At 36.5% G+C, this 25,413-nt stretch overlaps 1 protein-coding gene across 1 annotated transcript in view; it reads left to right on the forward strand.

Annotated features, from left to right (window-relative positions):
- LOC133561175 (copine-8) overlaps positions 1–25,170 on the forward strand; it is a 236,251-nt gene extending 211,081 nt beyond the window's left edge. Inside the window, exons 17-20 of the mRNA XM_061914452.1 lie at positions 1,604–1,706; positions 5,612–5,669; positions 5,747–5,820; positions 14,837–25,170. Coding sequence (XP_061770436.1) covers positions 1,604–1,706; positions 5,612–5,669; positions 5,747–5,820; positions 14,837–15,025 — 424 coding nt within the window. The 3' untranslated portion in view covers positions 15,026–25,170. The remainder of the gene's footprint in view (positions 1–1,603; positions 1,707–5,611; positions 5,670–5,746; positions 5,821–14,836) is intronic.
- The last annotated feature ends 243 nt before the right edge of the window (positions 25,171–25,413 follow it).

Here is a 25,413-nt window from a genome sequence, read left to right on the forward strand (position 1 = left end):
TGTTTTAGTGATTGATCACGAGTTAACTCGTTATTTTAGACAACCTTGTTATTTGGGACATTGGTTACAGGATAAAGTCTACGCTACCAAACCTAAAATTTTGGAAGAACATGAAGAGCAAATATGAGAAGATATATCTGCTATCCAACACAGGAGAGAGCTCGACACGATAATGTTCAGAAAACCTCATGTTGAACCGCATATCAATTTTTTGTTAAAAAAAAGTTTATTTACTAGGTTTTTTAAACAGGGAGTTACTTTTCATTCACACTGCATTAATGCAAACTTAGCAGGGGCTGATAAATGACTTTTGTTAACCAAGGCATTTTTCCTGTCAAACACATACACACACCAGTTCCCTAGAACGATGTTGCTAACAACAAATATTTGATCAGTTAAAAAATTTGATTTTATAGTTTTCTCCAAATTGAAAACATGTTTTATTACTTCAATATGGCCTGGGAAACGTCATGAGTTAATAAGTAGGGAAACCTGCCTGTAGGGAGGTTGCATTTATTTTAAAAGATAGACCTTGATGCTGCCATTAAGCGGATTTAAGTAATTTAGGTCAACTACCTTCCATTATGCCCTTTATTATGCCCTGAAAGTAACCATACAAAACATTTACTTATATGACCCAATGCAAATAACCTTCCCTAGTAATGGTGAGAAAAATAAATACAATAAAAAATCCAACCACACGCATAACATCAATTGCTTACTGAACTTTGTGGATATCATGAAAAAATGTCCAAAAAAAATCAAAGCTACACCCATTCAATTTTATCACCAAACAAGATGGGGAAAAATGCTAAACACCCCCGACACATATCCATGTTTGGCCCAATTTAGCTGCTTAATTAATATTTTTGATTGATTACAAAACTTTAAGGAGGTTGTTACTGAACTTAAACAAGGTAGGAGTCAAACTTTTACATAGTCTCAACATCCAATTATATTCATTATTATTGATGCATCCATTATATTAATACAATATGTACGCATATATGTATAAGCTAAATATTTATATATATATATATATATATATATATATATATATATATATATATACATATACATATACATATATATATACGTATATATATATATATATATGTATATATATATATATATGTGTATATATATATGTATAGCTATATGTGGGGCGGTATAGCTCGGTTGGTAGAGTGGCCGTGCCAGGAACTTGAGGGTTGCAGGTTCGATTCCCGCTTCCGCCATCCTAGTCACTACCGTTGTGTCCTTGGGCAAGACACTTTACCCACGTGCTCCCAATACCACCCACACTGGTTTAAATGTAACTTAGATATTGGGTGTCACTATGTAAAACGCTTTGAGTCATTAGAGAAAAGCGCTATATAAATATAATTCACTTCACTTCACTATATATATATGTATACATATATGTATATATGATATTATATAATGCAGAATGTATATATATATATATATATATATATATATATATATATATACATATCCATAATTTTCCTGTGCAATAGAGGTCCTGTCTGAAGCGTAAATGTACTTTGCCTATAGTAAAAATATAACAGCTTTGATGGTTTTTGTGTGTGTCTTCACACAGATATGCCGCATCGATTAAGGATGGATCGCAGTACTTTGTGCTCCTCATCATCACTGATGGCGTCATCTCAGACATGGCCCAGACCAAGGAGTCTATTGTCAACGTGAGGACATTATCTAATGTTGATGTACTCCGCCTTGTATCTCTAAACCCAGGGTGTCCAAAATGTTTCCAGCGAGGGATGCATGAATAAAAATTTAAGGATGCGGAGGCCACTTTGGTACATTTTGTACATTAAAGATACTAAAACCAATACAATACATGCTAATCAATACACGCTACGCTATCTGAACATCATAGTCATACAACTTGATACTTGACACACGCTAACTCTTAGCCTGATAACATTTTTAGCCAATTTTACAGCCAAATACTTCATAGGCATTGGCATATAACTTGGTGCTTGACACATGCTAACTTTTAGCAAAACTTAGCATTCTAGCATGCTCTTTTTTTTTGGCAGATTTCACACTTAAACACTTTGGAGTCATATAACTTGGTACTTGACAAATGCTTACTTTTAACCTGCTAACTTTTTTAGCAAATATTACCGCCAAATTACCTCAGAGGCATATAACCTGGTACTTGACACATGTTTTTTTTGAGCAAAACTTAGCATTCGAGCATGCTAACTTGTTTGGCCAATTTTACAGCCGAACACTTTAGAGCAGGAGTGTCCAAAGTGTGGCCCGCAGGTCATTTTTTAACGGCCCCACGGCACATTTTAAAAATAATACGGAAAAAAATTAAAAACATAAAAAGTGGTATAATAGAGATAACAGGTGAAATGTAACAATGTTGCAATGTTTACTCTAATAACGCAAAGCTGCCATGCAGGCTGTTTCTTTCTTTAAAAAAAAAATTTGTGAATCAAAATCAATTATGAATTATTGACGAATTCAAGACTCCAATTACGTCACATTAAATATTCCACTTTGAGATATTTTGGGGGGCAAATGTTCAATATTTTGTGTTTGCCATATAAAAAACTGAGCTGTTTTTTTTTAAAGAATGGCCTAAAACGAACAAACAAAAAACATAAACTACAAAAAAATCTTATAAATGACAGATGGATCTGAAGTTGATCTCAAGACCAGTGTGTTAAAAGTAAACAGTAAAAAAAAACAAAATCATAATTTATTCTTTAACGCTTTAATGAATAGGACCCTTTTGGATCAGTGTGTTTTATTTTTAAGTGTCATTGCACAAAAGATAATAGTGAATTAAAATCAATGGTGTTAAGAGTTGTTGACCTTTTTACGGCTCCAATCATTATATAATCTCAAAGATTCTACTTGAAAATCTATTTGGTGAAAATTTTGCATATTTTGTGTTTTTTTTCCATAAAAAACATGGTTTTCTTTGACAATAAAAACATACAACTTAAATCTTTAAAAATGTCATATTGACAGATAGACCTAATGTTGATCTAGAGATTTAAAACTTGAATAATAATAAAAATAATAATACTGAATAATGACACATTTTTAACATTTTATTTTTTACCAAAACCCTTTGGGGTCCCGGGGATCAAACCTGAGTGGAGGCCTAAATGTATATTTTTTTATACATATATTGTATTGGTTTTTAAAATAAATGGCCCGCAGTGGAAAAAGTTTGGACACCCCTGCTTTAGAGCCATGTAACTTGGTACCTGATATATGCTAACTTTTAGCATGCTAACTTTGATTGATTGAAACTTTTATTAGTAGATTGCACAGTACAGTACATATTACGTACAATTGACCAATTAATGGTAACACCCGAATACGTTTTTCAACTTGTTTAGGTCGGGGTCAGCGTAAATTAATTCATGGTAAACCTTAGAGGCCTACTGAAACCTACTACTATCGACCACGCAGTCTAAAAGTTTATATATCAATGATAAATTCTTAACATTGCAACACATGCCAATACGGCCGGTTTAGTTTACTAAATTGCAATTTTAAATTTTGCGCGGAAGTATCATGCTAAAACATCGCGGTATGATGACGCGTGCGCGTTACATCACGCATTGTGGAGGACATTTTGGTCCCACTCCGTTCACAGCTATAAGTCTTCTCTTTTCATCGCATAATTCCGCAGTATTATGGACTCTGTGTTGCGGAATCTTTTGCAATTTGTTCAATTAATAATGGAGACCTCAAAGAAGAAAGATGTGGGTGGGAAGTGGTGTATTGCGGCCGCCTTTAGCAACACAAACACAGCCGGTGTTTCCTTGTTTCCTTGTTTACATTCCCGAAAGATAACAGTGAAGCTTTACTATGGAACAGACCGGTCAAACGAAAATGTTTCCCCACCACATGTCAACCGGCAGGTTTCGGTGAGAAAATGGTGGTAATAAGTCAGCTCTTACCGTAGACATGAGCGGAGAGCTTGCGTCATTCCTCCTGCACCTGTCAAAGAGGCAACTGCGGACTCTCTTGCCTCCTCACACCGGCCGCCCCCGACCGTCAGATGCTTCCATCGTGGAGGAGGGGAAAAAAATAAAAATTTCAGCCCGGCCGCCTTCGCCTCGTCGAGAAACGTGGCTTCCCTCGGAGACACTGGCGGTCACCGCACCCGTGGCCACACCCCTACGACTTTAATGTTGCACAGGAACGACCATACAAACTCACTAAAACACTAGTAACACAATAAGCAGATAAGGGATTTTCCAGAATTATCCTAGTAAATTTATCTAATAACATCTGACTCGCTCTGCCGTCTATTTTTTTTTCTTTCTTTCTTCCTTCTAGTCCTTCACTCTCACTTTCCTCATCCACGAATCTTTCATCCTCGCTCAAATTAATGGGGTAATCGTCGCTTTCTCGGTCCGAATCGCTCTCACTGCTGGTGGCCATGATTATAAACAATATGTGGATGTGAGGAGCTCCACAACTCGTGACGTCACGCGCACATCGTCTGCTACTCCCGGTACAGGCAAGGCTTTTTTATTAGCGACCAAAAGTTGCAAACTTTATCGTCGATGTTCTCTACTAAATCCTTTCAGCAAAAATATGGCAATATCGCGAAATGATCAAGTATGACACATAGAATGGACCTGCTATCCCCGTTTAAATAAGAAAATCTCATTTCAGTAGGCTTTTAACTGGTACGCTTCCTACTCATATACTGGACACATTCTAACATTAGCATGGAAGTTCGGCTTTAGCATCCACACGCATATTGTCCCAAAATTGCATATTCAATTTTTTTTGTGTTATGTTGCAATCCGGAATGTTTTTATTTTGTCTTCGAAAATCTGTCATGGGCCATTTGAAAACAACTTTGGACACGCCTGCTAGAAATAATGGTACTTTGTACTTGTACACGCTTTTAATAATGCAATAGGAGATCAGATCAGATGAATTCAATGTTATTATGCCATACAAGATGTTACCGTAAATAACGTGACTTTTGCTTGCTTGCATGCGGGTCGCTCGGGTATAAAGAAATGTGCGACGTCAATGTAAATGAGCCCAGATGGCACACGATGGTCGGGCGACTGCGGGGTCACTTTCGGAATATTTCCATAACTCCCTGTGTTGCTCTTACATAAAAATCAAATTAGTCAACCTTCAAAGGCTTTTTCCTTGCTATTCCAACTCAGGAAAGAGGCGCTCTTTTTTTTTTTTTTTTTTCTTCCTGTTTGCCTTCAACTGGGACGTAATTCGCCCTCTGTCCGTCCCCTCCATCACTGTCAAGTCAAAAGTGTGTTCCTGAGGGAAGGCAAGCATGCGTATGGAATACAAAAAAAGAGCCTTTAAACTATTTTTTTTTTAAGTCGGTGATCCTTGTCGGCGGCAAGCAAGTGAGACGGTAAGAAGAAGAATAAATGTACAGGAAAGGCAGAGGGCAGCAGAGACTGAGGGATGACCTTTTTAGAAGAGCGACACAAAATATGACATCATCTATCGCTCAGAGGCCTGATGTCAAGACATTGCTCAAAAACACTCCGGCTTATTACTATTCATGCACGTTTGTGTTCATCGCTGGGATTTATGGAGGCTTCCTCTTCACATGCAGGCTTCCTGTCTGCCCATGTCAATCATCATCGTGGGGGTGGGGCCTGCGGAATTTGACGGTAAGCAGACACCAGCACGACCAGGTTTTGCTCTCCTCGTGAATCTATTTAATTCTCCTTCATTCTATTGTCCTCAGCTATGATTGAGTTGGACGGCGATGAGGTCAGAATCTCATCCAGAGGAAGATATGCGGAGAGGGATATTGTTCAGGTGCGTATTACCTCATGGGTTAATTCATGACTAGTTGTTATGCTTCAGGTTTGTGATGGGGTTGTACGGTATACTGGTACTAGTCATTCATAATCAGTACTATACAGCCTCTGAAAAATACCGGTTCCCCTACTTCAGGGGTGTCCAAACTTTTTCCACAGGGAAAAGTTTAAGCATGCGGGGGCCATTTTGATATTTTTCATTTTCAAACCATAACAAAATATGTTTTTTTTTTTTTATTATTCTTAGAGCTCCTGGGGAGCATAGAGGGTCTCAGTCACTAAAATGTTAAAAATAAGTCAAATTATAATTTTTTTTTTTATTTAATGCTTACAGTAAAACCCCATATCAACTTGAGGTTGATATAAAGTAAAACAAATAAGGTTTTGTGCCTTTTCTGTCAAAGACAACTTTGTTTTTTGTAGTAAAACTGAAATATGCTGTATTTAGATAGATAGGTAGATAGATAGTACTTTATTGATTCCTTCAGGAGAGTTCCTTTATTCAGCAATTAAAGCCCTCAAATATAAATAATGCAAGACACCATTGATTTTAATTATTTAATATTTTTGAGTAATCACAGTGAAAAGTTAAATAAAATCCTACTAAATATATTTGAGATCCGAAAGGTTCCCCACTCATAAAGTGATGCATTTTTATTTATTTATTTTTTTTTTACTTTTAACACTTAAATTTCAAAATCAACTTCTGATATATCTGTCAATTTTAAGTTTGAACTATTATTTTGTTTGTTTTATGCTCTTTTGTCAAAACTTTGATGTTTTTATATGGCAAACACACAACATATGCAACATTTTTTCCACATAAAACATTTTAAAGTGATAATTTTTAAGTAATAATTCATTACAACATAGATGTTTTTGTCCTTTTTTTTTTTTGGGAGCAATGTTAAAAAAAGAAAAGAAAGACAAAAGGGGAAAAAAAACTGCCTGCATGTCAGCTTTGGGTCAACATTGCCACTTTTTCTCCTTAGATTACACCTTTTTTATTTATTTTTGCAATACTATCAATTTTGCAATTTTTGCAGAATGTGTGGCGGGCCGGTAAACGATTAGCTGCGGGCCGCAAATGGCCCCCGGGCTGCACTTTGGACACACCTGCCCTATTTAAAAGCAGACACGGCATTTTGAGACAAAAGGGAGAATGGGCACATTGTGGCTTGAAAACTAAGGATAAAGGTGAAGTTATAACACCGAAATGCAGCTCTAAAAAAGGTGCTTTAAATATGGCTAGCTAGCTAACACCCATCCGCAATCTGCAGTGTTTTAGCTACTTCTAAATCACTAATCCTCGCCTCCATGGCGACAAATAAAGTAAGTTTCTCACAAGTATCATCTTTGCAGGACGAGAAATATCCAAACATGCTTCACTACACACCGTAGGAGGATAAAAAAGCTCCCCGCTAAAAGGCTAGCGCTCCTTAATGTAAACAAATGCCTTGGTTGGATCTACACCTGACATCCACTGTAATGAAAGCAAGTACAAGAGCGTATCTAGTCGATACCGCTATGATTACATCGATATGTTTTATCATCACAAAGTATTTTTTCCTTTAAAAAAAAATTATATTATGATTATAAAGTCAGGAAATACATTCCTGAACACATAGGGGATTTTAAATATGACTAATGTATGGTCCTATAACTACTTGGTATCGGATCGATGCCCTAATTTGTGGAGTGCTGTAACCGGCTGATCCGTCGGCGGTCTCGTCTTGTCCCCCCCCCTGTAACATGTGTCTGCTCTTAGCGGGACTGTGCCGAAAATGTAATTTCAGTTCTGATGTGTCTTGTACATGTTGGAATAGACAAATAAAAATGATTCTGATTCTGATCATCTAAAACTAATGTAAAGTATCAAACAACAAAAGAATAAGTGTTTATTACATTATAACAGAAGTGTAAATAGAGCATGTTGAAACAGAAAATAGCCAGATATTAACAGTAAATGAACAAGTAGATTAATAATATTTTTTTACAGTTTGTCCCTTATAATTTTGACAAAATAAATGAAAAAGAAATGTGCAAATATTTTTATAATGTATGCTTCAAAATAAACCCCAACAGGACGTTAGAGAGTACTTTTACTGGGTTTTGAGTAAATATATGCCGTACCTTTTAACAATACTTGCTTGACATTCTGATTAAAACAAAAAAAGTATGTAAAAATATTGGGGTCTTTTTTTTAATTATTTTCCATAATGTAAGCAAGTTATTTATTTTGATTAATCCAAATTCTTACATGTGATTAATCAGATTAAAAAACATACAATTTGACAGCACTATTTTTGTAGTTTGCTTTAATGTTAATCGGGATACAATGTTATGCAGAAGCATACTTATAACAATTTTATAGACAAATTATATTATGTATAGTTGCGGCAGAGAGTGGAGAGTGTCTTCCTCGGAGGGGTCGCAACAGAAAATAGTTATTACAGAAGCACTGTAATAACTGTAATGTATTCTGAAAATGTGGCCTCCAGATAAATTTGGTTGACTGGCTCCAGTTTATTTGTTATTGCATATATATGGAAATTCTGTTCAGTTAATTTATTCATTTCATTCATAAAAAATAAAGCAAATAAATAAACTAAAAATTAAAAACAATCGACATAAAATTTAAGCAAATTGTGATGGAAAAGGTGCAGAAAGAAGTTAAAAGCATATTAAATCTGATAATAATTGACTTTTAGTGTTGGCGACTACAAAGCCATATTTTCATTTTACAAAACTTATACCAATAATGAAGAAATACTTTTATTCATTCATATTTTCATCCTCATGATTTTTTTGTATTTTTTTATAAAGAAAAATATTTACATTGTTTTATTTTACTATCAAGTTTGTTCCATAAACTAACACCTCTGATTGAAATGTTAATTCCATTGTCACTCTTCTAAATGTAGATTTATTAAAGATCTCAAATGGAGGCCAATTGAATATACCGGCTTACGTGCTCAATGCTGCGAGCCATATATTTGTCAACCTTTTAAATTATAGCTGAAAGGCTACATAATGATGGTGTATACCAGTGTTTTTCAACCACTGTGCCGCGGCACACTAGTTTGCCGTGAGATACGATCTGGTGTGCCGTGGGAGATTATCTAATTTCACCTATTTGGGGTAAAAAATGTTTTTTGCAAACCAGTAATTGTAGTCTGCAAATGATGTGTTGTTGTTGAGTGTCGGTGTTGTCTCGAATAACCGTGTAATACTCTCCCGTATCAGTAGGTGGCAGCCGGTAGCTAATTGTTTTGTAGATATTGGAACCAGCAGGAGGCAGTGTGCAGGTAAAAAAAGGTATTTAATGCTTAAACAAAAAAATAAACAAAAGGTGAATGCCCCTCAGAAAGGGCAATGAAGCTTTGGGAAGGCTATGCGGAACAAAACTAAAACTGAACTACAAATTAAGCAAAACCAGAATGCTGGACGACAGCAAAGACTTACTGCGGAGCAAAGACAGCGTCCACAAAGTACATTTGTACATGACAATCAACAATGTCCCCACAAGGAAGGATAATCCATCCATTTTCTACCGGGGTCACGGTGGGAGCTGGAGCCTCTCGCAGCTACTATCAAGCGGAAGGCAGCGTACACCCTGGACAAGTCGCCACCTCATCACAGGGTAAAAAAAACTGCATTATTCTTGATTGCTAAAACAAAGTAGATGCGGGAAATATCGCTCAAAGGAAGACATAAAACACTACACACAGGAAAACCGCAAAAAATACAAAATAAGTTAGTGCGTGATTTGACAGGTGGTGACAGTACACCTACTTTGAGACAAGAGCTATAGTGATGCATGCTTGGTTATGCTTTAAAGTCATATCCAACAATTGCGACAACGACTTTTTACTGTCAACTAGAGTTTCGTTTTTTTTAGTGATTTCTGCCGGTGGTGTGCTCTCTGGGTTTTTCCAACGCAAAAAATGTGCCTTGGCTCAAAAAAGGTTGAAAAACACTGGTGTATACAATTATAACTGACTGTTGTTGATTGATCCCATGCAAATCCATGAAACAAACAACGGCTGTGTTAAATATGCCCAACAAGAACTTGACAATACAAAATAAACATTAGCATCCTGGAGACCATAAAGCTTATCTTCTCCCGAGGGATGACCCGTCAAATGTCACTGGCCCAGGTGGGCGAAGTAGGCACGCTTGTTAGTTGTAACAAGCTAAATACACACACACACATATACAGAAAATGTGTGTTTTTTTTAGCATTTGCAGCCATTTCTTCTCGTTATCAGCAAACTAATAAGGCCCTCTGACACGGTGAGGCTTGAGTCTCCCAGCGAGGGGCTTCCAGCACAAATTGGCTTCCCGTTTGATTTTGTGATCGTTGGTGCTAGCAGATAGATCATTAAGTGAAGTAAACATTCATTTTGCACAGACACACTGCCATCTAAACTCGTACTGTACTCTCACATATCTACAAGTGCATACTCCATTGTAAGACTCCTGTTATTACTTGCTGTCAACTTGCGTCTGGATCGTCCTGAAATGCAGCGAAGGCATCGACCTAAAGGACTTTCCCAGCATCCAACCAGATTGCTTCCCAATACACAAAATAAGGGTGTGATGTAAAATTAATTTGTTCGACTGTGATTTTTTTTATATTAGTCATGTTTTACTTTGATGACTTTGTGGTAAACAGTGTACATTTTGTGACTTAAAACACTCAAAAAATATATTTTTTTACTGTTTTTTATGTCTCCTTTTGTTGTCACTTTTTTGCAATTATTTTAATAGAACTTATCACCATTTTTTAAGACTCATATGTTCAATGTCTTCTCTTTTATTTTTACTGCTCGCAGCCGCTAATCAAATATGCGTCAATGAACTGCCAGCAATATGATGCTGTATTTATTATGTTTGATTGTATTTTTGTCATTAATAATAATTATAATATTACCAATCATGATATTAATAATTTCGTACTATTTTATTTTCGGTGTTTTATCTTTTTGTACAATATGTTTAGTTTTTGTCACTGTTATTTTTTACGTCAATGTCATCTTTATAATGCTTACTGCTCACATTCCCCTAATTAAATATTGTCACACTTGGACTATGACTCGGACTATGGGATAGTTTGTTTCTCCGATGCAAAGGGAAATTGGCACGAGCGAGACGTTAATGTAAGTATATTTTGATTTATTACCATACAAACAAACTACAAAAAGGCAAACAACAAGCGCGCACAATGGCGGAGAACAAACTTGACTAATGAAAAACAAATGACTAGCATAAAGGCTACAAACTATAAACATGAAACAAAAACACTTGCACTGTGGCATGAATAACAAAACGTACGTGGCGTGGACAAAATGAGCAGCATGGGCTTTGGCATGAAAGGAGTTGAGGAATACGGGATGTGAAGTTGCCAGACTGACTACCAGGTAACTGTGGTTTAAATAATAACTATGATCATTACAGGGCCAGGTGAAAATTAATGAGTTGCTATTGAAAAAAAGAAAATAAGGAAGTGCAAAAGCAAGAACTGAATGTCCAAAAAACAAAACATAACATGACCAAAACAAAACATGATTTCCTGGGCGTAACATGAACTGATCAACAATACAAACACAATGCTGTATTTATTATTATTATCTTATCTAATAATAAGCTAATTTTGAATAAATGAATAAGTAATACATGGAACAAATAAATAAATTAAATACATTAGTTAATTAAATACATTTTATAAATATGAAGAAAAAAGTACTATAATAGTTTTCAAGTCTTTTTAAAGTTAAAGTACCAGTGATTCACACACACACTAGGTGTGGTGAATTTAACCTCTGCATTTGACCCATCCCCTTTTACACCCCCTGGGAGCTGAGGGGAGCAGTGAGCAGCAGCGGTGGTCACGCCCGGGAATCATTTTGGTGATTTAACCCCCAATTCCAACCCTTAATGCTGAGTGCCAAGCAGGGAGGTAATGGCTCCCATTTTTATAGTCTTTGGTATGACTCGGCTGGGGTTTGAACTCACGACCTACCAATCTCAAGGCGGACACTCTAACCACAATTCCAGTTGGTCTTTTTCCAATGCAATTATTTGTGTTTTTTGTAATAGTAGTAGTACTTTTGTTGACATGATTTTTTTAAAATTTGCATATAACATGTTTTTTGACTGTTTTTTAATAATTCTGTGGTTTTGCACAGCACTTTTTTGGGGTGAATTTTGCCTATCGTTCACAATCCTTGTGAGACACAAGAAGAGGAAAGTTTTTTTAATTTTGAATTCTAACATGTAAAAATTAGTTCGTTCTTGGTGGCTAGCAGTGCAGCTAATGGGAACAATCGATTCTACCTGTAAATCACTTAAAAAATGTATTAAAAAAACAACACTTCATTTACATTCCCTAACCTACATAACAACCGAGATGTAGCGACATTGTTATTGTTAGAGCGAACACTGAGGAACTCTTTTTGCTATCGTAGTAACACATTAAAAGCTGGCTTCAACGTCAGCATGAAACAGGTTTGTGTTTGTAATGCACAACACCATGCGATATAACAATCATATTATTGTGTCTGTAAAGTATTAACCCACATTTGTATGTTTGCACACAGCTCGCTCGACAGCGTGTCTACTGTAGTTGTAATAACACACATGACGTGCTGCGTGTATCATGTACAATATTAAAATATGACTCACTCGATGTACAGTAGTGCGTTTGGTCCAACTGGGCCGGGGCGTTTTTTTCTGGTTTATTTGGGTAAGCACTCCATTTATTTCAAAATAGCTTTGCTTCAAATTCCACACTTATAGCGCCAAAGTCACTTTCACCTCACTCTCTGGGCTTCCGTCTTCTCCAACGTCTCACTCATCCTTCGTGCTTGCTTCTGTAAGCAGTAGTTCATCCTCGGTATATTCATCTTCAAAAAGATAAAGTGGTGAATCCTCATTTGTCCATAAATTGTCATCTTCGTTGTCTGTTACCAAGTCTGCCATGATTAGAAAACACATTCGTGTTTGATTCTGGAAGTAGGAACACACATTTGTTGCCAGAAGACTGAAGTGCAATTCTATGGAAACGAAAATCTGTGCGTGGAAAAAAAATCAGTCCTAAAATGGCCAAAAAAAACAGTAAATATTGTACATATTACATATTGTTATGAAGGTTTCTGTTACTACATTTTATACAGACTTGCAGTATGTATATAAAACATTGATGGAGGGTTATTAATTTGCTGTAGACGGCTTTGAAGGCTAATGTAGCTTTGAAGGCTACATCAGCAACATTTTACTTCCATCCATCCATCCATCCATTTTCTACCGCTTATTCTCTTTGGGGTTGTGGGGGGCGCTGGTGCCTATCTCAGCTCCAATCCGGCGGAAAGCGGCGTACACCCTGGACAAGTCGCCACCTAACTTAATTGTTTTTAAATGCTTACACCAAGAAGCCCCGCTCTATCTTATTGAGCTGCTGCAGCCTTATTGTCCCAACGGGACCCTGAGGTCTTCAGACCTCCTCCTGGCTGTCCCAAAAACTAGGCTAAATACCAGAGGCGATAGAGCCTTCTCAGTGGCAGGGTCCAGACTGTGGAACAACCTTCAACTATCTATTAGGTCCTCCCATTCTCTGAGCCAATTAAAATCTAGGCTAAAAACATATTTTTACTCCCTGGCGTTCAAATCCAGTTAGACAGGATATCTTGGTTGTTTTTATTTGTTGGTTGTTGTTTTTTTTGTTTTATCTTTTCTTACTTATGTATTACATTTTAGTATTTTAGGTGAAATATTCTGCGCTTCTTTTAAAGTATGTTTTACTACCGTAGTTTAATCATCCTCCTGTGTTACATTATAAATGTGACACTATGTACCCCTTTTCTTATGTCTGTACAGCATTTTGCTCAACTGGGGTTGTTTTTAAAGTTGCTATATGAATAAATAAACTGAACAAAACTGATCTTCTTAAAAATACTAAAAAAAATAACAAAGACATGTTCTTGTCCCTCATAATAATTGTGAATGATAAGCAAAATTGCCTCAAAATTGCAGTTCCCCTTTAATGTGGAGAAATATAATCTTACAGAAAAAGGTAGTTTAAAACATTTGTACGCATGTACAACACTTAAGACCTTCAGTCCATCAGTATGGAATGGATTCAGAAAAATAAATCAAAAAATTTACTAATATGATCCACTTCAAACTTAAAGTGTTTACAAAGTTTAAAGAAGAAGAACCATGATAAACATTCTGACTTTATTTTATCCATCCATTGATTTTCTAGATAATCTTATTTATCTCACCATATGAAATATACGTTTTTTCACTAATTATTATTTATTTTAGTTATTTTCAATGTTATTAGTTATGGAGTATTTTGTGAATACATTGAGAACAGGAAGTGAACAAAGGTTTTAGCAACTGCTATGTAAAGGTGTTTCCTTGTTTACATCCGGCTCTTACCGTAGACATGAGCGGAGAGTTAAAGTTAAAGTACCAATGATTGTCACACACACACTAGGTGTGGTGAAATTTGTTTCCTGCATTTGACCCATCCCCTTGATCACCCCCTAGGAAGCGAGGGGAGCAGTGGGCAGCAGCGGTGCCGCGCCCGGGTGTCATTTATGGTGATTTAACCCTAAATTCCAACAATTGATGCAGAGTGCCAATTAGGGAGGCAATGGGTGCAATTGTTTTTATAGTCTTTGGTATGACTCGGCCGGGGTTTGAACTCCCAACCTACCGATCTAAGGGGGGACACTATAACCACTAGGCCACTGAGTAGGTGGGTAAGATTAAATAAGCTCTGCTTCTTCCTACTCCTTTTCGAACATGTTGCATAGAGAAACTGGACATTTTGATCTATCATGTATGCATGCATGTTCCAAAAAAACTCAAACTCAACTCAAAAATGTAAATTATACGCTACTTACAGCCACTAGGGGGCAGGATTGTAGTTTTTCAGGAGTTTTTCCATAATATTTTTCGCTTGCCGTCATGGTTTTTCCAATTTCCTTTTACTTTCCTTTCAGTTCGTCCCATTCCGAGACTACATCGACAGGACGGGCAACCACATCCTGAGCATGGCCCGACTAGCCAAAGACGTCCTGGCCGAGATCCCCGACCAGTTCCTGTCGTACATGAGGACCCGCGGGATCAAGCCCGCGCCCGCCCCGCCTCCCTACACGCCTCCAGGACAGCCTCTCCAAACGCAAATCTGAAGCGGAGGGGGAAGTTAGTGTCCGAGTCGCACAGGAAGCCACTCTTCATGCCTTACCTGTCGTGGACCCCGGTGGTCGTTCTCATGTTTTGGAGCAGCCGCATGCCAGGGCCTGGAAGGGAAAACCCTAATCTGTTTACTTCCGCTGTCGAGCATTCCTCCCAACGTCTGGAATTTTTTGATTTTCTCAACTTTTAGCCAGGTGGCGTCGCAGGAAAAACAAAGGAGCAGGTTTTGTTTTTTTGCTTTCCAAAAAGAATGTCCCCAGACAACACTAAGGAATGAAAAATAACTCTGTATATAATAATATACATAATTCTGTCTCACTGTTTACAGTAAGGATTTTTAATGTTCATACTTTTATACTTCAAGCTTGTGACGTTCTCTCTCTCTCTTTCTCGTTTAGTTGTTTTTTACCCCTGACGTGCGTCAGGCAGCAGCAGTGCAGGTCCCGGTAGCCAGTCCGTACCGTGCCGTGCCGTACTCGACCGTATCCCTGGTGTTTATCAACTTTTTTGCATGAGTGTAGCCTGGAGCACGTGCATGAATATAGCGGCCCTGCACTACCTCTTCCAAACCTACGTCTGTCTGAGGTGGGTGGAGTGTGTATGAGAGTGTGTGTGTGTGTTGTCTCTCGGTCTGTCAGTCTTCCTTCTAAAAACAAAAACTTTTCTCTCTGCTGTGTTTCCATCCATTCTCATTTTTACTATTAGTAACCAATATACAGTACGCTACACATGCAGCCTTTATTTTGCCTTTCAAACAAAATACCTATAACTTACGTGCATAAATTGGGCATACAACAATCATATAAAATGTACTTTTTTTAAATATATATGTGTTCATTTATTACAAGTCCAATACTTTTGTTTATCGTTAATATAGTATTATTATTCTGTATTCGGTATGAACGTTCCAAAAAAAAAAAACATTCCAAAAAAGCACAACAAAAACATATTTTTTAAATATTGTATACTTAATAATATTGATGTACTCTTAAAAAATCTTTTTGCCTCAAATGTGTCACCTTCACTGGTTAATTTTTAATTTAAATTACCAAACAAAAAATTCTTAACCACATATTAAGGTCAACATACTGCAAATTAACATCGCTACTAGTTGTGAATGCTAATTTCATTACATTATATTTATTTTGTACTGTTAAAAGGTATTTTCTTAAAAAAAAAATTAAAAACATTCTACAAACCGCTAAGTTTTTGCTAAGTATTTTATTTTTGATTGTGGTTTTAAATTATATATTTAAAACCACGGGCCTTGAATGGTTAAATTAATTTGTTACTGATATGCAGTATATATCAGTCACAACAGAACACGACAGAACATCTTCAGTCAACACAATAATGCATCCATCTTTAGAACAAATAAACATGGAGGACAAAAATTTTTGGGGGAAAAATTAATTAGGGACGGCGTGGCGCAGTGGAAGAGTGGCCGAGCGCAACCCAAGGGTCACTGGTTCAAATCCCACCTAGAACCAACCTCGTCACGTCCGTTGTGTCCTGAGCAAGACACTTCACCCTTGCTCCTGATGGGTGCTGGTTAGCGCCTTGCATGGCAGCTCCCTCCATCAGTGTGTGAATGTGTGTGTGAATGGGTAAATGTGGAAGTAGTGTCAAAGCGCTTTGAGTACCTTGAAGGTAGAAAAGCGCTATACAAGTACAACCCATTTATCATTTAATTATCACCTATACGTATATATGTATATATATATATATGTATATATATATAATTTTGGTGATATGTTCAAAAGATAAAAAAAAATGTTTTTGATTACACTGCAAATTATTTGCCACTTTGCCCAAAAAAAACCTTAACTTTCTAAAAAGTTGTTTTTTTTAATTGTGGTTTTAAATTGTATTTTTAATTCCTGTTCCCTTAAATTAATTAGTGAATGATACGTAGTATATTGCACACATCCTGCTCTGTAATATTCCTTGAAAACACGACTGAAAATCTTTGAGTTAGTACAAAAAATGCATCTATTTTTTACACTAGTAGGTCTACAAAGAAAAAATATATATATTATTGTGTTGATATGTCCATAAAATTAAAAAATTGTGTTTGTACAAACAAAAAAACAGCAATTTTGAATTCAAATTACAAATATTTTATGATAAAAACTTGTGTTTTACATTAGGGACATAATCTTTCAAGTATACACTGCAAATTATTTGCCACTTGCCATGATTTAACATTTTATTTCCGGGAATTTCCCTAGTTTTAAGAGCTACCGTATTTACTTATTATTAATCATCGGCAAATCCTAAATTTAGCATTAATAAAATAAATATGTCAAGATCAAACTGTCAATCAAGAAAATAACTATACAGATAACATATTTTGGTTTTCCCCCACGGAGAAAATTGTGTTTAAATATTCTGCAACGTCTCGAAGTTGTTTAATTTAACAATTACTTAAAACACTTGTTTTCAGAATAAAATACCTTAGTACATCCTCAAAGTCCTACTAATTTCTAGATAATTATACAAATCTCCATTTAGGATGTCCTATCAGGTAAAATGATCCATCTATGCAGCCAGTGCATTTCACTAGTTTTTAGTATTTTATTCCTAAAATCCAGTCTTATCTTATTATTTGACAGCTTTTTTTGCAGTCAACCTATTGTTTGTGTTGTTTTTGCCTTCTAAACACTACAAAATCTCTTAAATTAATTAAGTCTGCACTTTTCCACAATTAACTTTAAAATACAATTTATTAATATATGACCTAGAGCAACAGTGACCAAACTGTGTGCTGCTGATATTTTCAAATTGGCCGGCAAGACGTCATGAGTTTAGTAAGAAATCTTGCCTGCAGGGGGAGTGCAATGATCTTAAAAGTTTTAGGTTTTTTATGAATCTTTACATGTCAACATCTAGTGGAAAACATGAGTTTTTCCTGGTCAATGACCTTGTATTATGAACTGAAACGGCAGCATGTATTCATATGGCCCAAAGCAAACAACCTTCCCTAGTCATGGTGAAAAAAAAATATTCCAACCAACACAAAATGTTAAAAGACATGGTCACTGAACTTTTCGGATATTATAAAAACGTGTGTCTGTGTGTGTATTTACTGTTGTGATCAAAATTATTTAACCCCAACACAAGTCGGACATTCATTCCGTATTTTGTTTATAATCATGTCAAATAAATATGTGTCAAATAGAACAAATTCAACTTAAATTGTAACACTGTATTTTACAAAATACCAAAAAAGGACATTTTTCTTAATATCTCATTGACAAAATGATTCAACCCCCTAGTTACATGCATCTTTAGTACTTAGTAGAACACCCTTTGGCAGTAATGACATCCTTCAAAGGTGATTCATAACTTCTTGCAACCATCTACACGTATTTTAGCCCATTCCTCTTGGGCAAAGGCCTCCAGTTCATTCATGTTCTTGGGCTTGCGTGCTGCAACTGCCTTCTTCAAGTCCCACCACAGGTTTTCTATAGGATTTAGGTCTGGCGACTGTGAAGGCCACTCCAGAGTCTTCCAGCCCTTCTTCTGCAACCACTCTGCAGTTGATTTGGAGGTATGCTTGGGATCGTTGTCCAGTTGGAAGGTCCAACGTCTCCCAAGCCTCAGCTTCCTCACTGACTTCATGACATTTGCAGCTAATATATCCTGCTAGGAAATAGAATTCATAATGCCTTGAACGCGCTGGAGATTCCCGGTACCTGAGGCAGAGAAACAGCCCCAGAGCATGATTGACCCCCCCACCATGCTTAACAGTAGGCTAGGTGTTCTTCTCTTTGTAAGCTTCATTTTTTCTCCTCCCGACATAACGTTGATTTTATAGGCCCAAAGAGTTCCAGTTTTGTCCCATCACTCCATAGAACAGTTTCCCAAAACCTTTGGGGTTTGTCCAGATGATTTTTGGCATACTGGAGTTTATTTTCTTGTGCCTGGTAGTCAGAAGTGGGGTGCGCCTGGGAGTCCTGGCATGGAGGCCTTCATCTCGTAGTGTGCGCCTTATTCTCTGGGACGAAACCTGCGTTCCCCCCTCTGCAATGTCCTGTTGTAGTTCCTCAGCTGTTACCCGGGGGTTTTTCACCACTGTACACACACAGCATCCTCTTCCTACCAGGCCCAGGTAGTGTTTCCACTGTTTCCCTTTAGCTTTAAACTTGCGAATTATGCTCCCAACTGTGTCTCTTGGAATGTGTAATGTCTTTGCTATTTTCTTATATCCATATCCTTTCTTATGAAGAGAAATTACTTCCTCTCTTGACTTCTTTGACCACTCCCTGGACTTCACCATGTTGCAAATACACCATTGACCATCTACAAGAAGCTGAGCGTCACAGTCTTTTTCAATCAGTTTAATTGTTGCTCGTTATGGTTCTAATCACATCTACAGGTGTTTTCAACACCTGATTGAAAAGACATTATTCAAATTCGGTTCTTCAAGGGGTTGAATAATTTTGTCAATGAGATAGTAAGAGAAATTACACTGTTTGGTATGTTACAAAATATAATGTTGTAATTCAAGTTGCATTTGTCTATTTAATGCATCTTTATTTGATATGACTATAAACAATATATGGAATAAATGTCCTTCTTGCTAAAAATCCAAAATTGTGTGGGGGTTGAATAATTCCCCTCCCAAAAATCTACCATGTGCATAGTTACTATTTTTAAAACGTGTACTAAAAACTCAAGGACAGTCTTAAATCCAAATGACAATTTTTTGTCACTCGTTTATTTGTTAACGTATATCTTACATCGTGTTTTTAAGGCCCTTTTCCCACAATGAATCAGAATCAGAATCATGGAAACACAGCGACTCTCAGTCTCTGTCCCTTCTCGGCCTTGGCAGTGATGCCCACTTGCTCGGGGGTGTGTGTCTGTGTGTACGTGTGTGTGTGTGTGTGTGTGTGTGTGAAAAAGTGGTCTTAACATCATGTTTGAAACAGACAGCAGCTACTCTCAAACGCTGTTTGAGTATAAAGAGCCCAGTGGTCAAAAATGCTAAGAAAATATACATTTTGTCCATTCGTGGCTTTTGGATTAGAGTTAGTGTATTTTTGAGCGAAGACTGTGTGTGAAACGTGGATTATCAAAATGTTGCATTTAAAAAAAAAAAAAAAAGGTTTTGAGGATATGTGAATGAGAAACAAATAATATATTTTGCAGTATTGATTTGAACTGAAGTCCCCTCTCCTAATGTGAAAGATCACTTTACTATTGTGAAGAGTAATGATTTTAAAGACTGCTTTATTGACCTAGCATTTGTAGCACTTTGTGTGGAATGAAGAACCTTTGCATGCTTTTCTACTGTAGCGGAGTGCCTGCACGTGTTTGTCTTCGGCCTTGTAGTCACACGCTGCGTTCGAGGCATAGCTGGACAACATCATTAGGACCGCAGGTCAAAACAAGAGTGCTCATTAAAACTCAAGGCACATGTCTGTTTTTTTTTTTTTTAGGCGTGGAGACAGGTGGGGAGACCTTAGAGCAGGGGTGTCCAAACGTTTTCTACTGAAGGCCGCGTATTGAAAAATCAAGAATAATTGTAACCTTTAGGGCTATGCTTATGTTTAGTCCCAGGGACTTGGCAGGGTTTCTCAGTCATAACACATTTGAAAATAAGTCACATATTATTTTGATTTTTTTAATTCAAACCTTAAATCTCTGATATAATTTAGATTTGTATTCTTTTTTTTTCTTTTTTTGGGAAGAATGACAGTAAAAAGAAAATCCAACTCAAATGATTTAGGATCCAAAAGGGTCCCACTCAAAAAAAGTGTTAAAAAAACACTCATTCTTTTTTTTCTTTTTTTTTTAACTTTCAACACTAAAGTCTCTACATCAATTTCAGATTTCTCCATTAATTACAAGTTTATATTATTTTCACGTTTTTTTTATTTTTTATTTATGCATGTTTTGTGAAAGAAAAGGCGCACAAAACACCTTTTCTTTCACAAAAATATTTTGGGGGGAAACATTTGCAATACTTTCCCCACAAAATATTTGATTAAAAATAATTGGAGCCTTAAATAGGTCAACAATTCATTACCAAATGTTTTTATTTTATTTTATTATTATTATTATTTTTGCACAATGACAATTAAAACAAAATCCCAGTAAAATTCTCGGGGAACCAAAGCGATCCACTCACAAATGTGTTCAAAATAAGTCTTATTTTTATTTTTATTTTTTTCAACACTTAAGTCTCTAGTTAAACTTCACATTATTCCATCAATTTAACAAAGGGTTTTTTTTTCATGTTTTTTGTTTGTTTTTGGCCTTTTTTCTTAAAAAATAAAATTGCAAACACAGGTCAACTTCACATTTATCCATCAATTAAATAGTTCTTAATGTTTTTTGTATGTTTTATGCGTCTTTTATCAAAGAACACTTTTTTTCTATAAGCAAACACATAACATATTTAAAACTTTCCTCAAAATATTTAATAGTGGAATATTTGATGTGAAGTAATCGGAGCCTAGGTTAATAATTTAGAACAACATTCATATTAATTAATTTTAATTTTTCGAAACAATGACAGATTTTTTTAAAAATCCCACAAAAAATCTCGGGGATCCAAAAGGGTCCCACTCATAAAAGTTTTCAAAAATAATTTTTTGTTTTACTTTCCACACTTAAGTGTATGGATCAACTTCAAATATTTCCATCGATTTATCCAAGTTTTTGTTTTTTTTTATGTGTTTTGGGGTATTTTTGGCCCCGTTTTTTCAAAAAATAACTTTTTTATATGGCAAACACAAAATATTCAATATTTTCCCCAAAAATATTTAAAAGTGGAATATTTGAAGTGAAATAATTGGCCCCTTGAAAAGGACAATAATTCATATCAAGATTGATTTTGATTTATTAATTATTTTTTGAGGGATGCCTGTTAAAAAAAAAAAAACGCCTGAATGACCCTTTTGTGTTATTACGGTCAACATTGCAACTTTTTCTTTTAATTTGTTTATAATATTTTCAAAATGTGCCGCGGACCATTAAAACCTTAGTTGCGGGTCGCAAATGGCCCTCGAGTTTGGACACCTCTCCCTAAGACTTAACCTGCGCCAGTCTCCTGTTGACAACTCGCTCAATACAAGTAGGCATCTATTATTCATGATTTTATTTTGAAAGCTCTCACCAAGGCATTTAAGCAGCGGTATTGGATAGCCAGGAAACCACAAATCAACATGCGGTTATGCATATAAATCAAGTTTGCCGAAATAAACTGGGAGTCACATTGAGACTTGAGTGGCACAAATGGAAAATCAGATGCCAAACACGTCATGTTTTAACTTTTTCTTTATCCATTCCTGCCAGGTCTGGTGTACTTTGACAAGAATTTAGTAGGATATCATACAAAAACATGTGACTATAATGTAGCACTAAAAAATAGGGCTGTGCCGTTCAGTATCCACCGATTATCCTGAAAATGTACGTCATCGCTTACGAATGTCTTTTAATGCCGACCTCTGGCTGACAATTCCCTAAGATAATAAATAAACTGCATTTTTTTAAGTATTTAAAGTATCATTAAAGGCCTACTGAAATGCGATTTTCTTACTTAAACGGGGATAGCAGGTCCATTCTATGTGTCATACTTGATCATTTCGCGATATTGCCATATTTTTGCTGAAAGGATTTAGTAGAGAACATCGACGATAAAGTTCGCAACTTTTGGTGCTAATAAAAAAGCCTTGCCTGTACCGGAAGTAGCAGACGATATGCGTGTGACGTCACGGGTTGTGGAGCTCCTAACATCTGAACATTGTTTACAATCATGGCCACCAGCAGCTAGAGCGATTCAGACCGAGAAAGCAACAATTTTCCCATTAATTTGAGCGAAAATAAAAGATTTGTGGATGAGGAAAGTGAGAATGAAAGACTAGAAAAAATTTAAAAACAGATGTCATTAGACAAATTTACTAGGATAATTCTGGATACTTGATCATTTCGCGATATTGCCATATTTTTGCTGAAAGGATTTAGTAGAGAACATCGATGATAAAGTTCGCAACTTTTGGTGCTAATAAAAAAGCCTTGCCTGTACCGGAAGTAGCAGACGATATGCGTGTGACGACACGGGTTGTGGAGCTCCTAACATCTGAACATTGTTTACGATCATGGCCACCAGCAGCTAGAGCGATTCAGACCGAGAAAGCAACAATTTCCCCATTAATTTGAGCGAAAATAAATGATTTGTGGATGAGGAAAGTGAGAATGAAAGACTAGAAAAAATTTAAAAACAGATGTCATTAGACAAATTTACTAGGATAATTCTGGAAAATCCCTTATCTGCTTATTGTGTTACTAGAGTTTTAGTGAGATTATATAGTCGTACCTGTACAACCTGAAGGTCGTCCCCGCACCTTTGTCCAGCACCAGTCGACAGGTGGTGGCGATGCCCATCTCTGCTCTTCGCAAGGGACCCTCTTCAAAACACGACATTTCGAAATGATCGCTGCATAATACACTGTACTTTGTGTGTGTGGTCCAATCCAACCGTGTGCGCTTGACGGCTCTGTTGCATAGTAAAGCTTCACCGTCATCTTTCAGGAATGTAAACAATGAAACACCGGCTGTGTTTGTGTTGCTAAAGGCGGCCGCAATACGCCGCTTCCCACTTACGGCTTTCTTCTTTGACGTCTCCATTATTCATTGAACAAATTGCAAAAAATTCAGCGACACAGATGTCCATAATACTGTGGAATTATGCGATGAAAAGAGACGGCTTATAGCTGTGAACGGTGCTGGAACAAAATGTCCTCTACAATGCGTGACGTCATATTATACCGCGACGTTTTAGCATGATACTTCTGCGCAAAATTTAAAATTGCAATTTAGTAAACTAAAGCGGCCGTATTGGCATGTGTTGCAATGTTAATATTTCATCATTGATATATAAACTATCAGACTGCGTGGTCGGTAGTAGTGGGTTTCAGTAGGCCTTTAAGAAATCTAGATATTTATCACAGATGTTTATCTATTTTATGGAGGAATGGAGTTAATCATAGAACTAATCATAGACTCCATCCATCTTCTTCCGCTTATCAGAGGTCGGGTCGCGGGGGCAGCAGCCTAAGCAGGGAAGCCCAGACTCTCCTCTCCCGAGGCGTTCCACCCAATGTTATTAAAAAAAAGTACTCATTTTGAATCGAGAATCAATTTTGAATGGAATCTTTAGCCGAATGGAATCATGTGGTGCCCAAAGAGTCACAGCCCTACTAGCTCTTCATAACACCTTTTTTGAATATATGTTTTCCAAAACAAATTCGACTAAATTCTTGCGGCAATGACTCTCATTTCTTTGCGAGCGAGTGTCAAAGTGCGAGTGTGAGTTGACTGAAGGAGTGAACCACGTCCTGTACGTTCAGTGACGGACCGTTCGTTTACTGAAAAGCTATCCAAATATGATATTGTGCGCTCGTCATATCTTCTGAAACATGTGCACTATGTTTGCATGTACAGTTTTACAAAGGATGCACCAGTTCATGTTTTTGTTTTATATATATATATATATATATATATATACGGGGGAAAAAAAGTGTGTTTTGAATTTATATATGACTCGACTTAACTGTACAAAAAAAAAAATGGCCTTAACTCACAGATTATTGTGCAAATTGTGCGATGCCTTCTTGAGAGAAACGTATTGTTTCCAGGAATTATCTCGTGTCGGTGTTTCTATTGTGTTTCTTTTCTTTGCCGGGGAGGGGGTCGTCATTTTTTGGGGGGGGACCTTGCGATTAATCCGAACGCATGGCTGAATACTGATTGTCTTATATTCCATATCATAAATGACTATTTCTGTATTGGACGATTGATTTTTCAATAAATATTCGTATGGCAGCGCTTAAGTGCCTTTTTCAAGAACACATGGTGTGTCAGCTGACTCCGCGGAAATGTAAACGACTCAAAAGTACCAAAAATAATAGAAAAGCGCGATATATTATCTAATCCATTCTTATTATTATTATAAAGTCTGCCTGTGTGAAGTTGGACTCCCTTATTAGTGCACATGTTCAAATAACACTGCCCTGTCTTTGTATTATCTAACTATTATACTTAGTATGTTAATGTTTTATAGTTTATTTTGTTATTAACATGTCATTAAAGTACTAATAGTCATAACCAGCCCCACCACCTCAAACCTTGTCAAAATCTTCTCAAACGTGTCCCGATTGTTTGTGCTATGTTTATGCTGCAAAAATGTTTTGTGTAACTAACGTATTTTTCAGAGTATAAGTCGCACCTGCCGAAAATGCATAATAAAGTAGGAAAAAACACATATAAGTCGCACTGGACTACAAGTCGCATTTTTTGGGGAAATGTATTTGATAAAACCCAACAAGAATAGACATTTGAAAGGCAATTTAAAATAAATAAAGAATAG

The sequence above is a fragment of the Nerophis ophidion genome, linkage group LG10, assembly GCF_033978795.1.
Source record: "Nerophis ophidion isolate RoL-2023_Sa linkage group LG10, RoL_Noph_v1.0, whole genome shotgun sequence".
NCBI lineage: Eukaryota > Metazoa > Chordata > Actinopteri > Syngnathiformes > Syngnathidae > Nerophis > Nerophis ophidion.